Source organism: Callospermophilus lateralis, chromosome 14 (assembly GCF_048772815.1).
Source record: "Callospermophilus lateralis isolate mCalLat2 chromosome 14, mCalLat2.hap1, whole genome shotgun sequence".
Taxonomy (NCBI): Eukaryota; Metazoa; Chordata; class Mammalia; order Rodentia; family Sciuridae; genus Callospermophilus; species Callospermophilus lateralis.
Window position 1 is genome coordinate 30,552,554 of NC_135318.1, and position 22,891 is coordinate 30,575,444.

The 22,891-nt window shown below is 38.9% G+C and overlaps 1 protein-coding gene across 2 annotated transcripts in view; it reads right to left on the minus strand.

The window, feature by feature from the left end:
- Map4k3 (mitogen-activated protein kinase kinase kinase kinase 3) overlaps positions 1 to 9,374 on the minus strand; it is a 172,655-nt gene extending 163,281 nt beyond the window's left edge. For both annotated transcript variants that reach the window (XM_076833921.2, XM_076833920.2), the window contains exon 1: positions 9,096 to 9,374. In XM_076833921.2, coding sequence (XP_076690036.1) covers positions 9,096 to 9,191 — 96 coding nt within the window. In that variant the 5' untranslated portion in view covers positions 9,192 to 9,374. The remainder of the gene's footprint in view (positions 1 to 9,095) is intronic.
- Between the last annotated feature and the right edge of the window lie 13,517 nt (positions 9,375 to 22,891).

Sequence of the window (22,891 nt, forward strand, 5' to 3'; positions counted from 1 at the left end):
TATCACTTAAACTGTAAGGAAGTATCAGACAAGAATATCACAATTATCTGAAAAGGCTATCCAATACATACATGTTAGACACCATATTTTCTTCACAGATATCAACCAAACAAAAATCAACTGAATGACAAAGCAGAATTGAGAATCTGTTTTCAATTTATCCAGAGAATAAAGATTTACAAAATGTAGGGTGCCACTCTCCTAATTTGGGGGTTTGAAAAATTTCAGTTGCTTTACATTAAAATGTTATTTATGTTAACATATGACAGGCTTATTGTTCACACAGTAATATTTTTAATACCTCAGATATCATTGCAAATATGGCAAATAGTAATAGATATAACATAAGAAAAAAAACACCCTTGGGATTTTTATTAATTTTTAAGAGTGTAAAGGGATTCTGAAACTAGAAAAACTTGAGAATCACAGAATCTATGTAGTGGATGTTGTCCTTCCTCTCTGATCCATTCTCATTATGATTAGTCAGAATAAAACTGACCACTTTCAATATTATTAATCCTATACAGACGCTTTCAGTGCTCCCTACATCCTACTCCTTCATATCTGAATTTCACATGGTTTTCAACAAGTGTGGAAACTGGCCCTATCTTACCTAGGAACCCTTCTCCATGCTCACAAACACAAGCCTTGCACATTAAGGGAACCTATTTTCTAGTCTCCAATCCTTCACCCACCTGGAATGTCCCCCACTTCCTCCCTGCTTTCTAACAATCTAACTCTTACTTATCCTTAGAGACAGGGCAAAAAGGGCAGTGCTCTGAATGTTAGACATTGTCCTGTTGTCTACAGGCAATGAAGAAAATATCCTTTGAGCAAAAAAAGGTGGACAACTATACAGGGAAAAAGAATGTTCTGACAATCTCAAATTTCTTAGAGTTTAAACAAAAACAACAAAAATGTTTCATTTGATGAACATACCTAAACTGATGATCAGATCTAAAACGCTACAGAGTTTAAGGCCAAGGTAGTCAGTATATTGCTACATTAGGAATTCAAACCTGTAATCTCAGGTCATGGCAGCTGGAACTCTGAAACATGGCATCTTCCAGATTAAAAAAAGGCTTTTTAAAAAAGCAAACCTAAAGCAGAAATGAAACATGATTTCATCTCTTGAATCTAAGGCCTCTTTGTATTGGTGAACAAAGTCCTCTTCCTAAAAGCCCAATTTAATCACATTTTCAAAAAGCAACAAATAATAGCCTACTGGCATATTCACTACAGATTGAATATCCCTTATCCGAAGTGCTTGGGACCAAATGTTTTTTGAGTTTTGGAATTTTTTTTTTTAGAATTTTGGAATATTTGTGTATACATAATGAGATATCTTAGGGATAAGACCCAAGTCTAAACATGAAATTCATTTATGTTTCTTATCTATCTTATTCACACAGCTTAAAAGTAATTTCATACAATATTTTTACTGCATCTGTATTTTGTCCATAATCCATCACATGAGGTCATATAAAAGAGTTTTCCATCTGTAGTATCAATTGAAAGTTTTGAATTTTGGAGCATTTTGGAGTTTGAATTTTGGGATTCTGGATACTCAAACTATAGTTAGTTACTAAAAGCCTTTAGTTTAAAAGGTACTCAAAACAAGCCTATTGATTTAGTATGGGACTAATAATACAAAACATTTAACTCATCCTGTACCACTACTTGAAGAGCGCTGGGTCAAGTCCAACCCCACTGCCTCTATAAAGTCTACTATGATATCTGCCAGTAAGAAACAAGTACTCTAAACCCAAGTAGCCGTGGTCCGTTCCCTTCATGTCAGTTCATTTATTCATTCCATAAGTATTTACTAAGGCCCTAACATGTATAAGGCACTCTTCTAGGGTCTCGGGATACAGCAATGAACAAAACAAAATACTCTCTAGTGGGAAAAGACAGGTAATAAATAAATACGTTGTAATATGCACCATTATGGAACAGTAGACAAAGAGCAGAGCTTAACTTTCTATGAAGTTAACAACAAAAAAGGCCCCTGCACTTGCAAGGGCTTCTCTGATTGCTAAAAGTTGCTGGGACAGGTAGAGAGGAGAAGCCAGGTTGCTATCAGGAAGCATTTTATGTAAGCATTTCTGATTAGAGGCCTAAAGAATTCTCAAGAGAAAGAGGCTTGACTCTAAGATGACCATATTTTCTTGGGATATCTTTTCTCATTCTAAATAAATACTCATTTTGTATCAAATTTCTTATTCTAATTTTTTTTTTTGTTTTCTTAATGAGGGCCCCCCAAATTATACAAACTTAAAAAGACAGTAGCCAGGCGCAATGGAGCACACCTGTAATCCCAGAGACTTAGAAGGCTGAGACAGGAGGATCACAAGTTCAAGGCCAGCCTCAGTAACCTATAGAAGCCCTCAGTAGCTTAGAGATTCTATCTCAAAATAAAATAAAAATAAATAGATAAAAAGAGCTGGGATGTAGCTCAGTGGTAAAGCGTACCTCTGGTTTCAATCTTTAGTACCAAAAAAAAAAAAAAAAATGGGGGTGAGGAGTACTGTTTAATAAGGAACAGACTTACTAAAAGGCAACATCTAAACTCTCAAACACTGACTATAATGGAAGAATTAGTCTTTGATGATATTAATCTGAACATCTGAGGTCTGAGGGAAATGAAGCAGCACATCATACAGGTATCAGGAAAGGAAGAGAGAACGGGAGACTCTAGGAAGAAGTGGAAAGGGGACTTTAGGAAGAAGTGGAGAGTGTAATAACCCTGAGACAGAGCATGAGGAAGAGAGTAGGTAAGAAAAACAGCAGCAGGACAAAAATACAATACTACTACTAAATACTAATAGTGACTGACCATGACTGAGTATCGTGTGTCAGGCACTGTCCTAAACACTTTCAGTATCTTCATTTTATAGCTGAAGAAATGGAGGCACAGAGAGAGGGATTAAGTAATTGGACAAGGTCATGGAGCTGGCAGGTGGTGAAACAAGGCAGTCTGGCTCCAGAACCCTGCTTCTAACTACAGAGAAGTCAACCATGAAGATTATGGAGCACCCAGGGAATCGTTCAGCTGTTAAGACATTCACTGTGACAGAATTGAGGAAACCAGCAAGGTTCTAATCCCAAACTATAATAGCTAAAGCACTTTATGTTCCTAGAAATATCAAGTATCATTTTTACCACTCAGTCCCTAACATATTTTTCATATTATAGCTGTTCAATGTAGGATGGTGGTTCAGTGCACTCTCAGAGAACAAACTACTCATCTGCAATACAAAATAATGAATTAGACATGCTTCCACAAATAAATGCACACACAGAACAAGGCTTGGAGGTAAGTATCTCCTTCAGGGAATAGATCTGTACCAACTCCTGAGTTTCCATCTTAAATAACTACTCATGCTAAGAAATTTCACCTTCAACTTGAAAAGACCTTTCTGAAGTTCAAGACCATTTTCTGTGGCCCCCCTAAACTTCATCCTCCAAAGAAGTAAAAGTGAGCATAACCCCAACTAACCATGTTTAGTTTCAGGTCTTTTCTAAAAGTTTAAGGTTTTCAAGTTCCTCACCAGAAGTGAAGATTTTTAAAAAAGTGAATTTTCCAGAAAGGCTGGCTATCATGAAAGAATTAGGTCTTTGATGACATTAATCACAACACCTTGAAAGATGAGAGTTAAAATAAGGCAACATGCAATTCTGTAAATGTAAGATAATTCCTGATACCACTGCTTATTCCTCAATGTTTCTTCAGTAGGCTTTCATAAACTCCAATCCACTTACATGTGAATGCAAGCTTGGAGCTTAGCAATATAACAGCCTCTGCTTCAGAGGGAATGGCTTTCCAAACACATGTAGATTAAAAAACAACAACAACAATATCAACACTTCCAAAGCATGTTCTACAAGACACTAGTACTAAGGACGAGCAATGGGTATTACAGAGAAAAAGAATCCCATAATAAAATTAAGCTTGGAGTTTGCCCCATTAAACAAAAGTTTAGCAGGTTTGTTTGCCACAGGAGTTAATGAGTCTTGAAATTCTTATACTGTGACTTTTCCTGAAGCATACCAACCACACTTTGGAAAATGCTATGTACAGAATGTGGCAAATGTCTATAAGTCCAAGAAGTAAAAGATGACTCTAAGGACTCAAGCCGTCAGAGCTTTTGACAAAAGTTGATTGATTGGAAAGGCTTACACTGGAGGAAGCTGAAGACTGTGATAAGGTCCCCAGGAGACAAAGGGCTAGAGCAAAGAAGAAAGCACAAGGATGAACAAAGAGCTGGGGAAACCATGAGACCACACAGATACTATTTCTAGTAATACACCCAGAACAAGTTAGGACGTGAAGACCTTGAAGGTACGAGTAACATAAATTAAACTGGTACAATGTATGTCAAATCATATTGGATAGTGACATGCTAAGTACAGAACTACCAGATTTCCTAAGAAAACTCTCTAAAATGACAAACCTACAGATCATTTGTTCTCTCTTTTTGGTAGATCAGGGACCTCTCTGAGAATGTAACGAAGGTCATTTACCATCTCTTCAGAAAAACACAAATACACACATTAAGCCTATTAATTTTAGAGCACTTCATGGGTCCCCTGAGGCCCAACCATACAGCTCTAGTTGTTAGCTTCTAGGTTCCTAGGTAATCCTGGATGCAGATATTTCATGACAGATAATGCCTGAAGGGCACTTCAAAGTAAGTAGTTTGCTTGTTTTTCTTTTTTAATTGTATCTTCAAGTATTTAAAATCATTTTATTATTTTATTTTTTGGTACCAGGATTGAATCCAGGGGCACTTAACCACTGAGCCACATCTCCAGGCCTTTTTTATATTTTACTTAGAGACAGGGTCTCCCTAGGTTGATTAGAGCCTAGCAAAATTACTGAGGCTAGTTTTGAACTTGCAATCCTCCTGCCTCAGCCTTCCAAGCCTCTGGGATTACAGGTGTGCCCCACCATGCCAGGCCTTCAAGTATTTTAACACTGTGCAAATGAAAAGTATATTTGCAATGATATACTGCCCCACCTGCAAAAAAAAAAAAACAACCAGTAACTAATTTGTTCAATAAAACTCAACATTTAACACCAAAAGCAGAGCATATGGGCTGGGGATATAGCTCAGTTGGTAGAGTGCTTCCCTTGCATGCACAAGGTCCTGGGTTTTAATCCCCAGCACCACCACCACCAAAAAAAAAAAAAAAAAAAAAAAAGCAGAGCATATGATGGTAATAATAGTGTCACAAGAAGACACCTCTGAGAAGTAAGCAATTTTGTAAGATTGCATAGCTAATATATCCCAGATATTCCACATACTGGTTTAGTACTTTGTAACTAAACAGCCAACTTAAATACAATAAATATTACAGTGGGTAGGGTACAGTTTTCAAGATAAAAATCCCTTAAAACACCAAGCTCCCAAGTATTACTACAGATAATAAGGTATAATTTATTTATTTAATCTGATCTTTCCATTTTTAGTACCTAAACAATGACAAATTAGGAAGCAAATCACATATACTGGCTTTTGAGAACAAACTGCATTCCTCTGGAACTAATCAACAAGATTTGTATAAGTAAGAAAAATGTAAGCAAAACAAATGTGAAAAATATGTATCTTTATAGCCTGAACTTGAATACAGAAAAAAAATTCAAATAGTTTAAACTCTGGGTTATTTAGCATGCAGGGGGTATAATCTACCCCCCAAAAAAAATACACACACACACACACACACACACACACACACGGAATTTCTCTACTTTGAGTCCTTCTTGGTATTGGAAGAGTCTGGCAGGCAGGGATCAATAATCTATTATCTGAAGTCTACTTGCCAGAGTACAGAAACATCAAGCCTTGGCTGCACAGTAGGAGTTAGGAGTTTTAACTACTACTTAAAGATCCACACTACCCAATGGAGTTTCATTCAGCCACAAAGAAAAATGAATTTATGGGCATTTGCTGGAAAATGGATAGAACTAAAGATCATCATGTTAAGTGAAATAAGTCAAACTCTAAAGGTCAAAGGTTATATGTTTTCTTGCATTTGGGGAAGATAGAAAAAGAAAAACAAAGGTGGAGGTGAATTTCCTAAAAATCAAAGGGAGATCAGTACAGGAAAGGGACCACTGGGTGGGAAGTGGGGAGGGAGGGAGAAAGTGATGGGAAGTGACACTGGCCAAATTATATTGTTATATTGTGTGCATGCATGAATATATAAAACAAATCCCATCAAAATGTACAATTATAATGCACCAATAAAAAAGGTGGGAAAAAAGGATCCATACTACCCCAGAAGACTGCTACAACTCAAATACTAAAATAAATGTGTGCCTCAGTTTCTCTACTGGAAATTCGAATCTATATATCTGCCATGTTCTATCTTTCAAGAATCAGTACTTCCTGTTGGCTGAGAATAGAGTCTCTAATTTGTTCAAATTTTGGCTTTGCACCTACCAAATTTGGCAAGTTACTTTAACCTCCCTGTGCCTTTGTTTCTTGAACTGCAAAGTAAAATTAATAATAGTATCTTTCTCACAAGGGGGTTGTTAGTGTTCAGTACAAAAAACTTTAAAAAGTGCCTGGAAAATAATAAGCACTGGAAAAATGCTAGCTGACATTGTCATTTTAAAGGAATGACAACATCAATCAATTTATTATACCTATATTGCATTTAGAAGTCCTTAGAAAATTACAGGCTCTAACTTTTTTTAACTTTTTAATCAAGTGGCTTAACTATCAGTTATTTTCTTAAACACATGGCCAATTATTCCTATAAAGAACTTACTGTACAAACTAACACCTAAGACATATACATTTATAAAGTTCTAGTTAACTTTTCAACTAAATATAACTAGTCTCCACTAACCAGCCATCAATTAGCTACCTGCATCCATCCACTTCTAGTTTCACAGTCATCAAAAAATTCCAAAACATCAGGCTGGGGTTATAGCTCGGTTGGTGGAGTGCTTGCCTTGCATACAAAGGGACCTGGGTTCAATCCCCAGCACCACAAAAAAAAAAAAAAAAAAAAGTGATAACCACTAAGAAGAAAAATAAAAGGAAATTAAAATGGCACATAATGAAAAATCACTAAATGTTAAAAAAAATTCAAAACATCATTATTCTTACCAGAATGATCCCAATACCCTCCTAACTGCTCTTCCCCTCCAATCCACTCTTCACACTGCAATAGAGAAAGCTTTTAAAAGTCCAAATCTAATCTGACTCCATTTAAAGCCTTGCAATCCCTGGATGTGGTGGTGCAAGCTTGTAATTCCAGCAACTCAGGAAGCTGAGGCAGGAGGATCACAAATTTGAGGCCAGCCTCAGCAACTTAGTAGACTCTATCTTAGAATAAAAAATGTAAAAATAGCTGAAGATGTACATCAGTGGTAAAGTGTCCCTGGGTTTGATGCCCAATACCACCAATAACAAGAAAATAATAATAATTAAAAAAAACTTGCAATGTTTCTCCACTGTACCAAGAAACTCAATCTCCTCACAAGAGTTAAAAGGCCTGCAAGATTTAGAGCCATCCTCTCAGACCATACAGTTCTTTCAAATCCTTACCAGTGTTTCTGACCTCAGAATCATGCTCACTCTATGTGGCATCATCCCCTCTCCCCCTGCTCTAAGCAATGCCTAGTTCTTCCAAATCTCTGCTGAAAGGTGATGATCCTCTGACCCTCCAGACAAAATCAAATCTTCCTGTTCCTTGTCCTTACAACCAGGTTCCCTTTCTCTGAAGCACAAAATAAAACTGCAATTAAAAAAGTAAACAATTGCTTAATGTTGTTCTTGTCCAAAAACTACAAACCAAGTAGGATTTAGGACCATCTACCCAAGTTCTTAGATGCCCAGGATTTTATATATATTTAAGGGGTGGGGGGTACTCAATACATCTGTATTGTCTATGGAGAATAATGATAAGATTCATAAGGGGAGAAAAGCAAATCATTAACAAAACAAGACTAATGCAGAACACTAGCTACACACAGTATTAAATATCTAAGTTACCTTATGCATTTTATTGAAGCAAAAGAAAAAACCAATTGTTTACTTGTGGGCAAAATAAAGTTAAAACTAAACTTTCCAATGTAAGTTAAGTTTCTTTGTGCATCCTCAGGTGTTAAGTGAAACTAGAGGAGTTCAACTTCAGTTACTGGTAAGAAGATAGCAACTAAATCAAGACTGCTGCCACATTTGGCACAAGCCTCTGCTCTTCTTGGCAGTCTCTGCGAGGCCAAGAGTTGAGCTGGCCAGGGAAGAGTGATTTATCTTCCCACATTTAGAAGTGATCCCTCTACAACAGGAATGCTGTACTACGAATGGACTTTGAATTCTAACTTTGTCAAACCAGTACCTTCCTTTACTAAGTACTAGATTTGCTTAAAAAAAAATTTTTTTTTAAATAACGATTCTCATGTGTCACTGACAAAAACAAGTTTCTATGAAATCATAGTCCAGTTCAACTTGGAGAATACAAAGTTGTTCTTTCTTCCAAAAATAAAATAAAAAATACTAACTAGATCTCTTTTACAAAAGAAAGTCATGTCTTAGAAAAATTTAAAGGACCGGACAGGCGAATACTAAGAAGGTAAAGGCTGAGGACTGTCGACAGAGGCTGCCCAATGTAATAAGGACCACCAGGCCCGATGGGCAGCAGCTCCCAACCTACAGCAGGCGATCCCAGGTTCGCGAGCAGCACGCAGTTTGACAAACGCCAAGACCCCTGGTCGGGTTCGTTGCACCGACACCGCCAATGCAACAGCCGCCTGGCCCCGCTCAGCACTACCAGGAGAACTGTGGCCCGCTCCAGTACAGCCCTTCCCTGGAAATGCGCAGAAGGGAGGTGTCAAAATCCGCATCCAGGAGAGAGCTCAGGTAAGGACTAGGCGGTCTCGGGGTCAAGCATTTGGCTCTTTGTTCCGTCCCAGGCAGCGGAGCCCCAGGCGCCCGCTCCTCCTCCTCCGCCGCGGCCCCCAGCGCCAGGCTCCCGAGCACTTGCAGCGCGGACTCGCAGCCCTGGCTCGGCGGCGCCCCCGGCCCTGTCGGCGGCGGATCCGCACCCCGCGGCCCCCGGCGCGCGGCCCCTGCCCATACCTTGTAGACGTCGCCGTAGGTGCCGCTGCCGATGCGCTGAATCAGCTCGAAGTCTTCCTGCGGGTTCCGGCGGGACAGATCGAAGCCGGGGTTCATGGCGGGCCCCGGGTGCCCCCCGCCTCCCTCCCGGGCAGGGGAGGGGGGGCGCTCAGGGGGCCACACGGAGAGTGGGCGCCGCAGCGGGCCCCCTGCTCCCCCGGCGGTCACAATCGCCCGGCTCCACGCTGCGGCCGCCCTCCCCTCGCGCCGCGGCAGACGACGACTACCTGCCTAGCGTCCCCGCCCCCCCCCTGCGGCTTGCCGCCGCGCCGAACCCGGGTCACACCCACAAGGAGAGGAGAGCGCTCGCAGCCCCTCGCTCCGGGTAAAACTCCAACATGGCTTCCGCCTCCGCCGCTCCTCCCCCTCCCCCTCCCCTTACTCCGGCTGCTCCAACCTCCTCCCCTTTCCCGGCTCCGACCTGACTGCGCAGCCGCAATCCCAGAGGGTGCGCTCCCAGGCCCCGCGCGCTCCCGGTCCGCGCGCCCTAGCTCTGCGCGCCAGCCGGACTTGGGGCTGCCAGAACGCACCGAACCTGACCTGCCTTCGGCCGCAACCGTGAGATGCTGAGGACTGCGAGATCAGGGAGAAAGTAGCTTCTTACTCCCCTCACAATAAAGTTGGTCATGCTGTATTCCTAAGTAGGCAGTATAGTTTAATTTGCGAGGAAATGTCACGAACTTCATTTTAGAAGCAGTTAAATGTAGGATTATTAATCCCTTTCTGGGATTGTGGGAAGGCCCAACACACAGGAAAGCCCTGAGGGAAGTGAACTGTGCTTGCTCTAATTATCCACACTTGGACCCTAGAAGTTAGGCCTGCCAGAGTGCAAAAGAGGGCAGCCAAGAAAGCATGTGGTGTGGGTAGGGCGTGGGAAGCTCCAGGGAAGACCGGAATTACACAGAGCAGCAGCCCACTATCCCGCGTGGGGGGGCAGACAGGGCAGAACCGAAGCAGCGAGTGACCTTCCTCCCCAGAAGGACCTGGATTATCAAAAACTGTCAGTCAAGCCTGCAAAAGAGAGGTTGTGGAGGTTGGATCGTGGAACAGATCCATTCCCGCACCGGAAACGTAAATTTGTGATGATCCAGAAACTCCTTGGCTGCTACTTACCTACAAAAGGTCTACCCTTAAGACTCAGATTGCCAGCATTACATTCAAACTTTGTGGACAGCAGCTACAACATGTGGGTAATGGAGGATAAATTTTCTCTTCTCAGTAATGTGCCCACTAGGCAGTTCCAAAAGCTTTAATCAACTAGGCTATGGCCACTTCGGCAATACCATGTTGGATTTCTGCTTCAGAAATGTTTTACTGATCCCTGTAGGTACATACCTCCTAACTACTAATATTACTTAATGCCTGGTGGCCCTTGAGAAACTAGGTCTCATCTTGCCTGTTAAGGATAATGTGAAGTATAGGCAAGTAATAATCAAGCATACTACTTACTTACTGCTGAAAATATAGCTTCTCAATCTTTTGTGCTTACAGTAAAATTACACAGTTACTAAATTCTCAAAGAAATTATTTGCTCTGAGAATCTATTGACTGAAACATTGGAAAATGATCATCTCTTTACCTACAAAAATAGCCCTCCAAATTGTCTTTACTTGTTTTAAAACATCAGGAATGTAAGAGAATCACTTAAATTACTGCCTCAGGACTACATAGCATTGAATTTTTTTTTTTCTAGATAGTTCCACCTTAAGCCTCTGGTATCTTGAGAATTAAACTCCTGACTCTTATTCCATGGCTACGGATCTAGTTTTTGCTTGTTTAAGGCACTTGCTAGGGTTACAAAGTGAAGGCCTGTCTTTAGCTTGTCTACTCTTGGAGAATTATTTGTCCTCTTTCGGCCAAACACGGTGATAATTAGCACAGGATTCAGATAAGCAAGCTAACAACTATCCCAAATAAGAACCAGCTCTTTTAATGCCTAAAAGACAGATTCTCAGAACTAGAGCTGCACTGGAAAGTTCTAATGGTTTCACGGTTTTGTTTGCTGGGATTATCATCTGTGCAGATAACTTTGCATTTGCATCACTAATAGACTTCTTTCAAAGGGAAAAGACATTTCAATAGTGCTGGAACAGTCTTTAAACTTTTGTTTGTTCCATTTTGGCAAGGCCAAGCTACTGCTTTTTGAAAAGAGAGATTTTCATATAAAGGCTTCATTTGCCATATGGGTTACACCATAAATAAAAAGGCTTTTGCAACTGCTCACAAGGAATAAAATATTTTGTTCTAGAGAGGTATGGTGGTCCATGCTTGTAATCCAAGCAACTTGAGGCTGAAGTAGGATGTAAAGTTTGAGGTTAGCCTCAGCAACTTAGCAAGACCCTCAGAAACTCTGTGAGATCCTGTCTCAAAATAAGAAAAAAAGGACTGTGGATGTAGCTCAGTGGTAAAGCACCCATGGGATCAATCCCCAATACCTCCCCCCAAAATAAATTTCTTTGTAATGTACACACACAGCCAAATACAGTGCCTTTTTTCACCTCTTCTAAAACTCCTCTACTTTGCTAGAAGTAACACTAATAATCACACTTCCTTTGAAGGAGAGAAAGAACTTCATCTTCTATGATTAGAAGCATCCTTAGAAGTCATCTAATCTTTTGAATTCGGGAATTCCTTCTACAACATCGCTCCTGAATTACTGTTTGAGTACTTTCAGCAAATGGGAACTCATGCTGTGCAAAATAATCTACCTCATTGTGAGATAGTGCTAGTGAAAGTTCATAATAACTAACTGAAAAAAAAATAGTAATGTCTAATATTACCAAGAACTTACAAGGAACCAGGAACTAAACCAAGTACTTTCCACGAATCGTCTCATTTATTTCACACAAAACTCGAATGGCACAGGTCGTGTTACTTCCATTTTTACAGAGGCATAGGCAGATTAAAGTACTCAAGTTCAGGCAAAAGACTCAATTTTGAATAGAGGCAGTTTAACACCAAAGGTCAGACTCTTAGCCACTAGCCTATATATGCTGATTATTTGCAATATACTTAAATTTTTTCTTTTATGCTAAGCCAAAATGCCTCCCTGTAATATTTTTATTCTTTTAAAATTTTTAATCCTATTTAAATAGTATGTATTTAGAATCAATGATTACTAGGTTCTTGTGGTATAGAACAGCAAAAAAAAAAAAAAAGAGCCCACAGAGCCTGTCCTCAAGGAGTTTGCAGTCTCACAGAATGTGTTGGAGTTCATGAAACAAGGGAGTGTACCTTCCTGGTACACTCCCAGCCCCTCAAAGCACTCACCCATGTAAGTATCACACAGCAGGGAACAAAAAAGGCAAAGATGGGCAGTTACCAGCATATTTTTACAGATTAAGCTACTCAAGTTCAGACTTATATACCAGCCCTCAGTTACCAGCATATTCAGCCCATTCTTCTGTGAGCCTCTCTCTCTCATTGGCTCCTGGTTTAGGGATTTCATCTTTCTTTCTGATGAGACAGGGTCTCACTACATTGCAGAGGGCCTCACTAAATTGCTGAGGATGGCTTTGAACTTGAAATTCTCCTTCCTTAGCCTCTGGCTTAGGAATTTCTTGATCCCCAGTACCAGCTCCCAATTTTGCCCCAAGGGCCTCTTATCTGACAAATCAATGGGATTCACTTTGCTTAGAGACTTCTGCCCTCCCCATTTAACATAACCACCATCAAACAAGGGTTAGCTCTGAAGAGCCATCCACTGGGGAGGAGACTCAGACACAGGCACCTATCTGAAATAAGCAGGTAAGTGTGTGCCTATCAAATGTCCTTAAGTATTTAAGCATACTTCTATTTATTTGTTTGTTTATTTATTTATTTAAAGTTAGGAACTGGCTCGTAAAGAGGCTTTTTGTCAGTTGAGTTATCATGATGCTTAAGCAGCAATTCCGGGAGGTTATATGACCTAGGCTGCCACTGCTCTGAACCAGTATATGTGGTTTAGATCTTGTCCCTGTCCCCTTACTGAATGATGTCAGGACTTCACACAGGGTTGTTAGAGGCAAAAAGAAAATACATGTAAAACTAGTGTCTGACTCCACAATAATCCCACAATGTATTAATTCCTATTATTTTGAGAGATATTTAAGGATGCTTTAAAGGGTGACAGCTGTGAGGATAGTGATGGAGATATGACTTGGGAAACAATTAAATATTTAGCAGGGACCCTGAATTAAGGCTGGGAGTGCTGAGGATCAAAAGAAGGGGAAGAACCCAGGTGGTAATTGGAAGACAGAATCCATAGGTTTGGGGAGGCGATGGAGCAGGAAGAGACATTGGCCACTGGCAGGTTCTGGGCTTAAGCAGTTAAGAGATGGTGCTAGCATTTGCTGTAACAAGGGGAACTGGTGCTACTTGGGGGAGGGTTTCAGCCCTAGATCAAGGTGAATGGATGTATTTTGTACCTGTCAAGTTCGAGGTGCTCAACTGGAAATATAAGATTAATGATAAATACATGGCCCCAAAACAGAAAATATTTCATGGCTAATTTTTAAATTTGGGATGTCATCATCCAGAAAAACTTACTGAGCAGTTATCACATGTCAAACACTACATTAGATTCTAATGACGCAATCGGACATGGGTTGTACACCTAAGTTGAGAATATGGACAAGTCCTTATCTTATAGTGATGTAGGTGCAGCGGAACAGAGCCAGAAAGATGTAATAGATGGTCTTTGGGCTAATAATTTGGCTGTTTCTCAAACCAGTGCATATTATTTATTTTCTTATATTTCCAATATTTTTTAAAACGTACTCAACATTTATTTATGGGACTGGGGCTCAATGGTAGAGCACATGCCTAGCATGCATGAGGCCCTAGGTTTGACACCTAGACCTGCAAAAAATCATCCCCCCCAACAAAAACCTGCACACTTATTTACAAGGGAGGCAGAGCCCTGCCTGAGAGTAGGTGGAGTGGAGTCCTCAGGTATCAGCTCTCAGCCTCCACTGTTATTCTAAGCTGTTTAGCTCAGCTCCCAAATTTACATATATCCTAACACAATGTTTCTCAATAAAGGTTTATTAGCATTTGGGGTGGAACAATTTTTCCTTGTGTGGGATGGTCCCCATGTATTATAAAATCCCTGCCACCCATATCATCATTGCTCCCAGTCAGGCTGATACAATTTTTGACATATGCTTTTCCAATGCCTAGGGTTTGGTGTGTGGGGGTTGGGTATATGTGTGCCTAGGGTTTGGTGCGGGTGTCTCCAGTGAGAATGTTTGCCTCTTGTGATCCTTGGGAAAACTATTACTCAACACCAACCTATTTATCAAAGTTTCCTTTCTTACATAGTATATTACCTGAGGAAACTTCTGAGGTATAAAATAGGGTTCCTTTATTACATTTCCAATATTTAGCCCCCCAATCTGAACTCTGTAAATTCACAGCCAAGATTCCACCCACCCTTTATCACACAATTTCTGGGATCACTTAGGAGAGCATTGAATCTGGTTATGAAAATCTTCACAGAGGACCATCCAAACCGAGATTTATAAGGTAATTAGAGAACAAGCCAAGCATGAAGGGATAGTCCACACAGAGTGCTACAGTTTGGAAGTTGTTTTGTCTCCCAAAGATTCATGCTTTGGAGGCTTGGCCCTCAGGGAAGCAATGTGAGAAGTGACAGAACATCAAGAGGTGGAACCTAAAATGAGAAATTATACCCCAATGATACAAATGTATGCATTGCCAAGATCATTGTAATGTCATGTGTAGATAATTAAAAAAAAAAAAAAAAAAAAGAGGTGGGACCCAATGGGAAGTCCCTTGGTCATTAGGATCTGCCCTACGAAAGGATTGTCAGACTCTAGTCTCAGTGGCTTCCCTTTTGAGCTGTGAATACTGGGACTAGGGGTCTGGCTCGGTGGTAGAGTGCTAGGTTTGGGGTTGATCCTCAGTAAGGGGGGCGGGCGGGGAGAAAGAGAGAGAGAGACCTAATTGCTTTCTCCTCTATACCTTCTCACCTTCTGCCATGGGGCCCTTGCCAGAGCAGAACTGTGCTGTTTAAACTTTCAGCCTCCATACTATGAGCTAAATAAGCTTCTTTATAAAGTTAGCCTGCTTTGGGTATTTTGTTATACTAATGAAGAGCTAACAAATACACAGAAGGTAAAAAGTTTACCTCTTACCTTTTTGGAAAGCCAAGATTTTGAGGGGATACTTTTTGCCCTGCATGGTAGATAACTGATATATTTTTGGAGACAACCAATCCTTGAGGATGCAGGCTGCATTAAAAGTAGGCAATAAAATATTAAAGAACTATAAGGAAGTACAGACTGAATACAGGCTGCATAAGAGACTGAGACATGGCTGGGATGATATATTTGATAAAACCAACTATCTGTTGTGCCATGATAGATTAGGGCATAGGATTTCTCTGTTTCCCTAACCTAGAATTCCCCGAAGATGCCCCCAGGTAAAGAGTATTGCCCTGTACCCTAGTTCCAAAGTGCAGAGTAAGACCAGTGTTGGGTTAGACCAAAGTGGCCCAAAACAAACATAGCTACAAACATTGTGTTTCCAAAGTAGATTGTTATAGATTGTACCCAGCATGTTATCCTGCTGGCCTTTTGGGTAGAAATTTGTTGTATGATGCTATTGAGATCTCAGGAGGACCCTGACTCTCGCCAGACACACACACACAGAACTGCTGTGAAACAAAGCAAGCTGCTCATAGATTTAGAAATAATTCACTCATTCAGTTTAGACATGGGTTGGCATTTTCTTGATCAAAACAGGCAAAAGGTAGAAATAAATTCAATTCAAATACCATGTCAGGAATTTTTGGATGATTTTATAATCCTGATCACAGTGCTAGGTGGATCTCAAAACTGAAGATCTCTACCCCAGGAAACTGAATCACTTGCTGGGTCTGAGCTCATGGCACAGCACATCTGGATGAAGGCATGCCTCTGTATTAGAACCAGACCTTCAGCCTGGGATTAATCCTCTGCTTTCTTAAAAATACTTTATATGTTAAATTGGGACTCATCTGGTAGTGTGAACTTTCTCAGCCAAGCATATGATGCCATCAGAATAGTTTTAACACGTATTAGTAGAATAATTGTTCTCATGATAAAAGGGACAAAAGGAAGGAAACTCATGAAAATTCTCTTGCTACTTTGTATTTTACCTACAAATGGATAAGCTGCTCTATGAAACTTGTGAACAGTCCATCTAAGCACAAGCATGCCACTGTGCACAGGCAGCCTATATCCATCTCAATGTCTGGAAACATTTCTATGAAATCGTAATGCCTAAAAGTATAATATTCTTACATTACTGAGGCCAATATTTAGGGTTTATGTATCCTCTCACCTAAAGAGAGTGTTCTCCTGTTATTCCACATAAACCCAAAATACCATATCTGCAAATCTGAGTGCCATCTGTTTTCTGCTTGGTGGCGTGAGCCTCTTAATTAGTCTCTCCGGCCGCATTCTCTTCCCCTTCTAACAATACCATTGTTGGCCAATGAACACGCTTCTAAAATGCCAACGATGTAAGATGGAAGTCCTGAGAGGAAGCTAAATTGGGAATAAATGAAAGTTCACATTTAGGAACGTGGAATTCTCGGAGATGGTAGGGCATTCAAGGAGAACTTTTGCAAGGAGAGTGACAGATTCAGAGAAAAAGTGCTGGAGGATAATTTTGGTCATATGAGTAAAGACCATACATGGAATCACAAACTCTGAGCAAGGCCTGAGGGTGTAGGTAGGGCAATAGTAAGCAACTTTTTTTTTTTTTTTTAATAAAGGCCAACTAAAAGGAATAGAAAAATACCTCACATTTGACATATTCCAAGTACAAATGGTGAGGTCCTAAGTTCAATCTCCAGCACCATCAAAAAGGTAATAAGTTACACAAAGTGAAAAATAGTGTCGCTGCATTCCATGACAAAAATGAATGTTATAGAATGATTTGATAAGGTATAAATATTTATTCTTTCCCATAGGCTAGCATTTCCCAAATCTTCTTGGTATTTTGTAATATGGAACATAGGGAATGGATGGTGGATATCTGAACATAGAAATAAGAAGAGAAGGGAATAATTTAGCAGGACAGGGACTAAGTCAACCTTTAAAACATTGGGGAAGGGCTGGGATTGTAGCTCAGTGGCCAGGTTTGATCCTCAGCACTGCCTAAAAATAAAATAAAGGTATTGTGTCCTTCTACAGCTAAAAAATTTTAAAAAAATAATAATTAAAAAAACATTTGGGGAAAAACGAGAAGAGGGAAAATAAACAAAATTCATAAGCTGGGTACTACAGAAGGAAAGTGGGGGTTTATGCTTGAGAACTAAAGAGAACAGAGGAGAATTCAAGTGTGACTCTGCATGGAGAAACTGTGTTTCTCTGCTGTTCATTGAAAGTTGCAAGTAAAAATTAAAATAATTTTGTTTTGTTTTCAATTGCTATTTATCTTTATTTGTGACCCAGAGCAGAGTTTGAGATATGTGGTACTCCAGAAGTTGTTAGGATTAGAAGAAGAATACCAGTAGGAAAACTGGCAATGGTTTTGAACCATCAAAATGTTATCTGATCGTACTAAGAAATCACAACACAGAAGCAGCTTTCTTTTGTAACTGAATTTGCATTGCTTTCTAAGAGTTTACAAATGTTTTCCCATTTATATCTCATTTTTATCTCTAGAATAGCCCCTTGAATTATTATCATCCATAATTTACAGATGAGGAAATTGAAGCTTAGAGAAGTGAGAGCCAAAAGCAGACCAGGTTTTATAGTTAGTTCGTTAGTTCCAGTAAATTGAAAACCTTTTGAACCTCAATTACTGAGTTTCAGGTTGTACTACATAAAGCGTATACCTAGTCCTCCACAAGTATGCCATTCCTTTTTTTTTTTTTTTTGCTTTTCCCTAATTTCACCCAGAGGAATTTATCATCCCCTCTTAGCTTGAGTTGGGCTGGTTCATGGTGAGACCAAACACTGACCATTACCTACACATCCAGCCAGTTCACAGGAAATATTGATTCAGGACATACTGGCAGTTCCTAGCCTATGGTGTAGCAATAAGAACTGCAAGGGTAAGGAAGATATAGGAACTTTCTTTTCTTGGGGCGGGGGGGAAACCAGTGATTGTGCATACTGTACAAATACTCTGCCACCAAACTACATCCCCAACCACTTTTTAAATTTTTATTTTGAGACAGGATCTTGCTAAGTTGCCCAGGCTGGCCTGAACTTGTGATCCTCCTGCCTTAGCCTCCAGAGTAGCTGGGATTACAGGCATGTGTCACCAAGCCCAAATGGTAACTCTGATAAATTCTGGGAAGTCTATAAGTTAGTATAAACACATTGTAAAGCAATTTAGCAAGATCTATTAAAACTAAAGGTGTCCTTTTCTTATAATATGACAATTTCATTTCATATATTCCCCCCAAATTCTCCCTTAAATGCACAAGAAGACATGTAAATGAATATTATTAAAGCATTGCTTTCAATAAAAATAGCCCCAAATAACCTAAATTTCCATCAACCTGATAACAGATACGTAAATTGTATTAAAAGAGGAATATCTCATATTAGTTAAGATAAGTGAACTAGACAACATGCCTGAGACCTTGTCATAACAAATAAGTAAATAAATAATAACTACAACTGGAACTAGAACATGTATAAATCTCTCTCTCTCTATATATATATATATATACACACACACATATATATATACACACACACACTGAATGAAAAAAGAAAGTAGCAGAAGAAGCCCAGTATGGTGGTGCATGCCTATAATCCTAGTGACTTGGAAAGCTGAGGCAGGAGGATTGCCAAATTCGAGGCCAGTCTCAGCAACTTATTGAGGCCCTAAGCAATTTAATGAGACCCTGTCTCAAAATTTTAAGAGGGGTAGGAAGTTGGAATGTATCTCAGTGGTAAAGCATCCCTAGGTTCAATCCCCAGTATCCAAAAAAAAAAAAAAAAAGTAGCAGAAAATGTGTAAAGTATACCACCATTAAGTCTAAACACACAAAGCAATATTAGATATTTCCATATGTGATAAACATTTAAACATATGCATAGTGATAATAAAGTCCATATTCAGGGTAGTAGTTACTTCTGCTGAGGAAGAAGGATAATGTCAGAGCACATGGAAAGCAAAGTCTAATTGGTATTGTTTTTCTATTAGGAAAAAAAGTGAACCCGAAGCAAATCTGACAGTAAGTTAATATTTAACAAAGCTGTGTGGGGAGAACAAAAGAGTTTGTTATGTTATTTTCTGTTTTGCATGTTTGAAAAGTTCCATTTAAAGGTACACATGGAACCAGGTACAATAGCACATGCTTGTAATCCCAGCTGCTCACTAAACTGAGGCAGGATTGTAGGTTTGAGACCAGCCTGGGAAATTTAGTGGGACCATGTCTCAAAATTCAATAAGTTAATAAATAACACATAAATAGGGCTAGGGATGTAGCTCAGTGAGAGTGTCCCTGAGTTCAGTCCCATATCTCTCTCTCTCTCTCTCTCTCTCTCTCTCTCTCTCACACACACACACACACACACATATACACACACACACACACAGAGTTACATATAGACCCTAGTCTCTGATTTCCAGGCTTTTATGTCCCTGCCCCCGCTTTGGTGCAGAATTTTCTTTCGTTCTTCCTCTTTCCATGTTAAAATCCCATTCATTTTTTGATAACTGGCTCAAGTCTCGCTACTTGTAAATTTCCATGACCGTCAATCTACACTATTCTCTGAGTTCTGAACCACTATCTGTCTATAAATTTCTCCTGTATAGTATTGTTGTAGGACCAGACTTTTTTCATGATGTTGTTGATATATATATATATATATATATCTTCCTACAGTACTATTTGACTTTACTGTACATAAACTTTTTTTTCTCCAGTCTTAAGAGCAGGGACAAAATCTTAAATTTCTTTATTTTTTTTTCTCTGTGCCTAGCCTAAAACTTTTTTAAAAAGTGATATATTAACCAATAATTATAACCCTTCCTACAAAATCTTTGTGTAGAAAGTTGAAAATACTAGTTTGAGCTACATTTGCTTTTATTTTCCCAGAGAGAGAAAACTAATGAGCTGTGAAATGACCAAAACTCTGGCAAGAAGAGGAGAAAAGAGAAAAGTAACGGGTTTGTATATTACACATTCTGGATAATCATCTAGTGAATGATTAAATGTGGAAGATATCTTATGAGGGAAAGCATATTTTAAAAATGTATTTTAACTAAAAAATGAGAAGTTATATTCCATTTATGTATGATGTGTCAAAATGCATTCTACTGTCAGGTGTAACTAATTAGAACAAATTTTAAAAATTAAAATATATTTATTTTATGGCTGAAGAATTGCTTTATTGATCATTACCAGTTTTGTTTTGTTTTTGTAATGCTGGGGATCAAACCAGGGCCTTATGTGTTCTAGGCAAGCACTCTACCACTGAGCTACATCCCCAGCCCAATTTGTAGTTTTCAGAAGATCCAAGACCAAACTTATAAATTATTTTGGGGAAACAAAGTACTTCTATGATATGCTACATAAACACAAACAAATGTACCTTGTCATTTTTTTGCCTTCTCTGTAATATTTCTTGAACTAGACATGAGAATGGTGGTCCAGAGAAAACTAAAAATCAAAAATTGTTCTGCCTGTGGAATCAGGAAGGGGGTTTGAAGGAAAAAAAATGACTTTGAATTCAATTTACTCTTATAAAAGTTCAAATTACATCTTATAAAAGTGTCTGGTTCTTGGGCCATCATTTGAAATTAAGGTTTGCCTGAAATCTCAGAATGAAGGGGTAGTCCATCTGGTCCAGATGAAAGCTAATAGAGCGCTGGAAATAGTAAGAGAGCGCAACCACATTGTTGGTCCTTGGAATTGAAAGTTGAGTATCAAAGGAGATAAATTTAGAATCAGTACACTTACTTTTAGTGAAAGCAGTGGTTGCTATGGTCCAGGTCAAAATTACTACCATTTATAGTCCCTGGAAGTTTTCCCAATGGGCCTTTGTGATGTTCTATTAAACCAGGCCACTGCCTCATGGTTTTTCAGCCTAGATGCTAAAACACTCAAAATATAATTCCTAAATTAAATTTTACCTACATCTGCATATTTATAATTACATTGTGTGTGGAGGGGGGTGCTAGGGATTGAACCCAGGGTCTTGTGCATGCAAGGTAAGCACTCTACCAACTGAGTTAATTCCCAGTTCTATAACTGTATTTTTAACTTCACAGTGTACCTTGGATAGAGATATCTGAAAATTAACTGCTTTCTATCACTAGGTCATTTGTGTCCCAACAAAGAAAACAAAAGGTACAAAAGTATCTTGCAATTTGGTGTTTACAAATGTTTACTTAATTTGTAGGTGTTAATATTGAAGCAAAGACCTGAGCAAAGTGGCCCAGGTATTCTTGTCGTCACGATAAGTCTTATCATTGGTCTCTGAAATTTTTTTGTTTTTCAAATAAATAGAAGCAAGAAAAATAGCATTATATAGAGAATAATTTTATGAGTATATTGGGTTCCTGAAGTTACTAAAGTGTAAGTATTTATACCTTAGAATTAATTTTCCATGGAAGTTAAGACCACAAAACCTAATATAACGGTAGTAGGTATGGTAGGAAAACTTGATTGAGAAATCGTGTCTTGTTTTCTTATCTATTGGCTTATCATGGAAAGACAAGCAATAGTTTTCTCCTTTCTATAGAGAGGATTAAGGTATGGTGATTTTGACTCCTAGGCTATGGAAACCAAAGACTCAACTGTCTGAAGAAGGAAGGGTTCCAAGAAAAAGGGAATGGCTTGACTTCAGGAGTATGTTCATCTCTTGAGCCCAGAAAGAGGACAGAAGCAGACAGGATTCAGTTTCCACCAGTGGTGAGGACCTAAGCTAACTCCCAAGTGAAACGTAATGGGATATATACATCTCCAACAGGGTATCTCTTAAATGGTAAAAACATAAATTTATATATTGCTATAATAAATCAAGAATGTATGTTGTGAAGTCTAGAGTTATTACTAAAATAATAGTAAAAAAGATAAATTACATAATGTATTACATAGTAAAAGGGAGAAAACAATAATAGTAATAATAAATAAATAAGTAAAACTCAATTAAGCCAAGGGAAAGCGAGAAAGAAGGTCCAAATTAGCAAGTAACAAGTGGGACAAAACAACAACAACAACAACAACAAAACCAGTAAGATGATAGCTGGAAGCTCAATATGTCATTACTGACCTTAAATGAAAATGGCATAATATTCCACTAAAAGACAAAGATTGTCATACTGATTTAAAAGTTTTATGTGCTTGCTACAAAAGATTAAAGAGTTTGAATCTTAACATAAAAACACAGAAAGACTAAGTGTGAAAAAATAGAGGAAGACAGTTATACAACTGTCAAAGAAGCTGGTATAACTACATATGTGCAAAGTAGACTTTAAAAAAGGGGGCATTGTTAGAAATAAAGGGAAATGTTCCACAATAATTTAAAAAATCAACCCATCGAAAAGATATAACACTCCTCATTCTAAACACAACTAGCAATGTACTTCAAAATACATAAAGCCAAAAATTATCAAATCTGCAAGGAGAAATAAATCTACAATAACAGTAGAAAATCTTGACACATTTCTCAGTGACCAATAGAACAAGTAGACAAAATTAGTGAGAATACATAACATTTAAACAACATAAGTATTAAAATGAACATTATTGAGATACATAAAATATCTCACCCAACAACTGAAGTTCATATGAACAT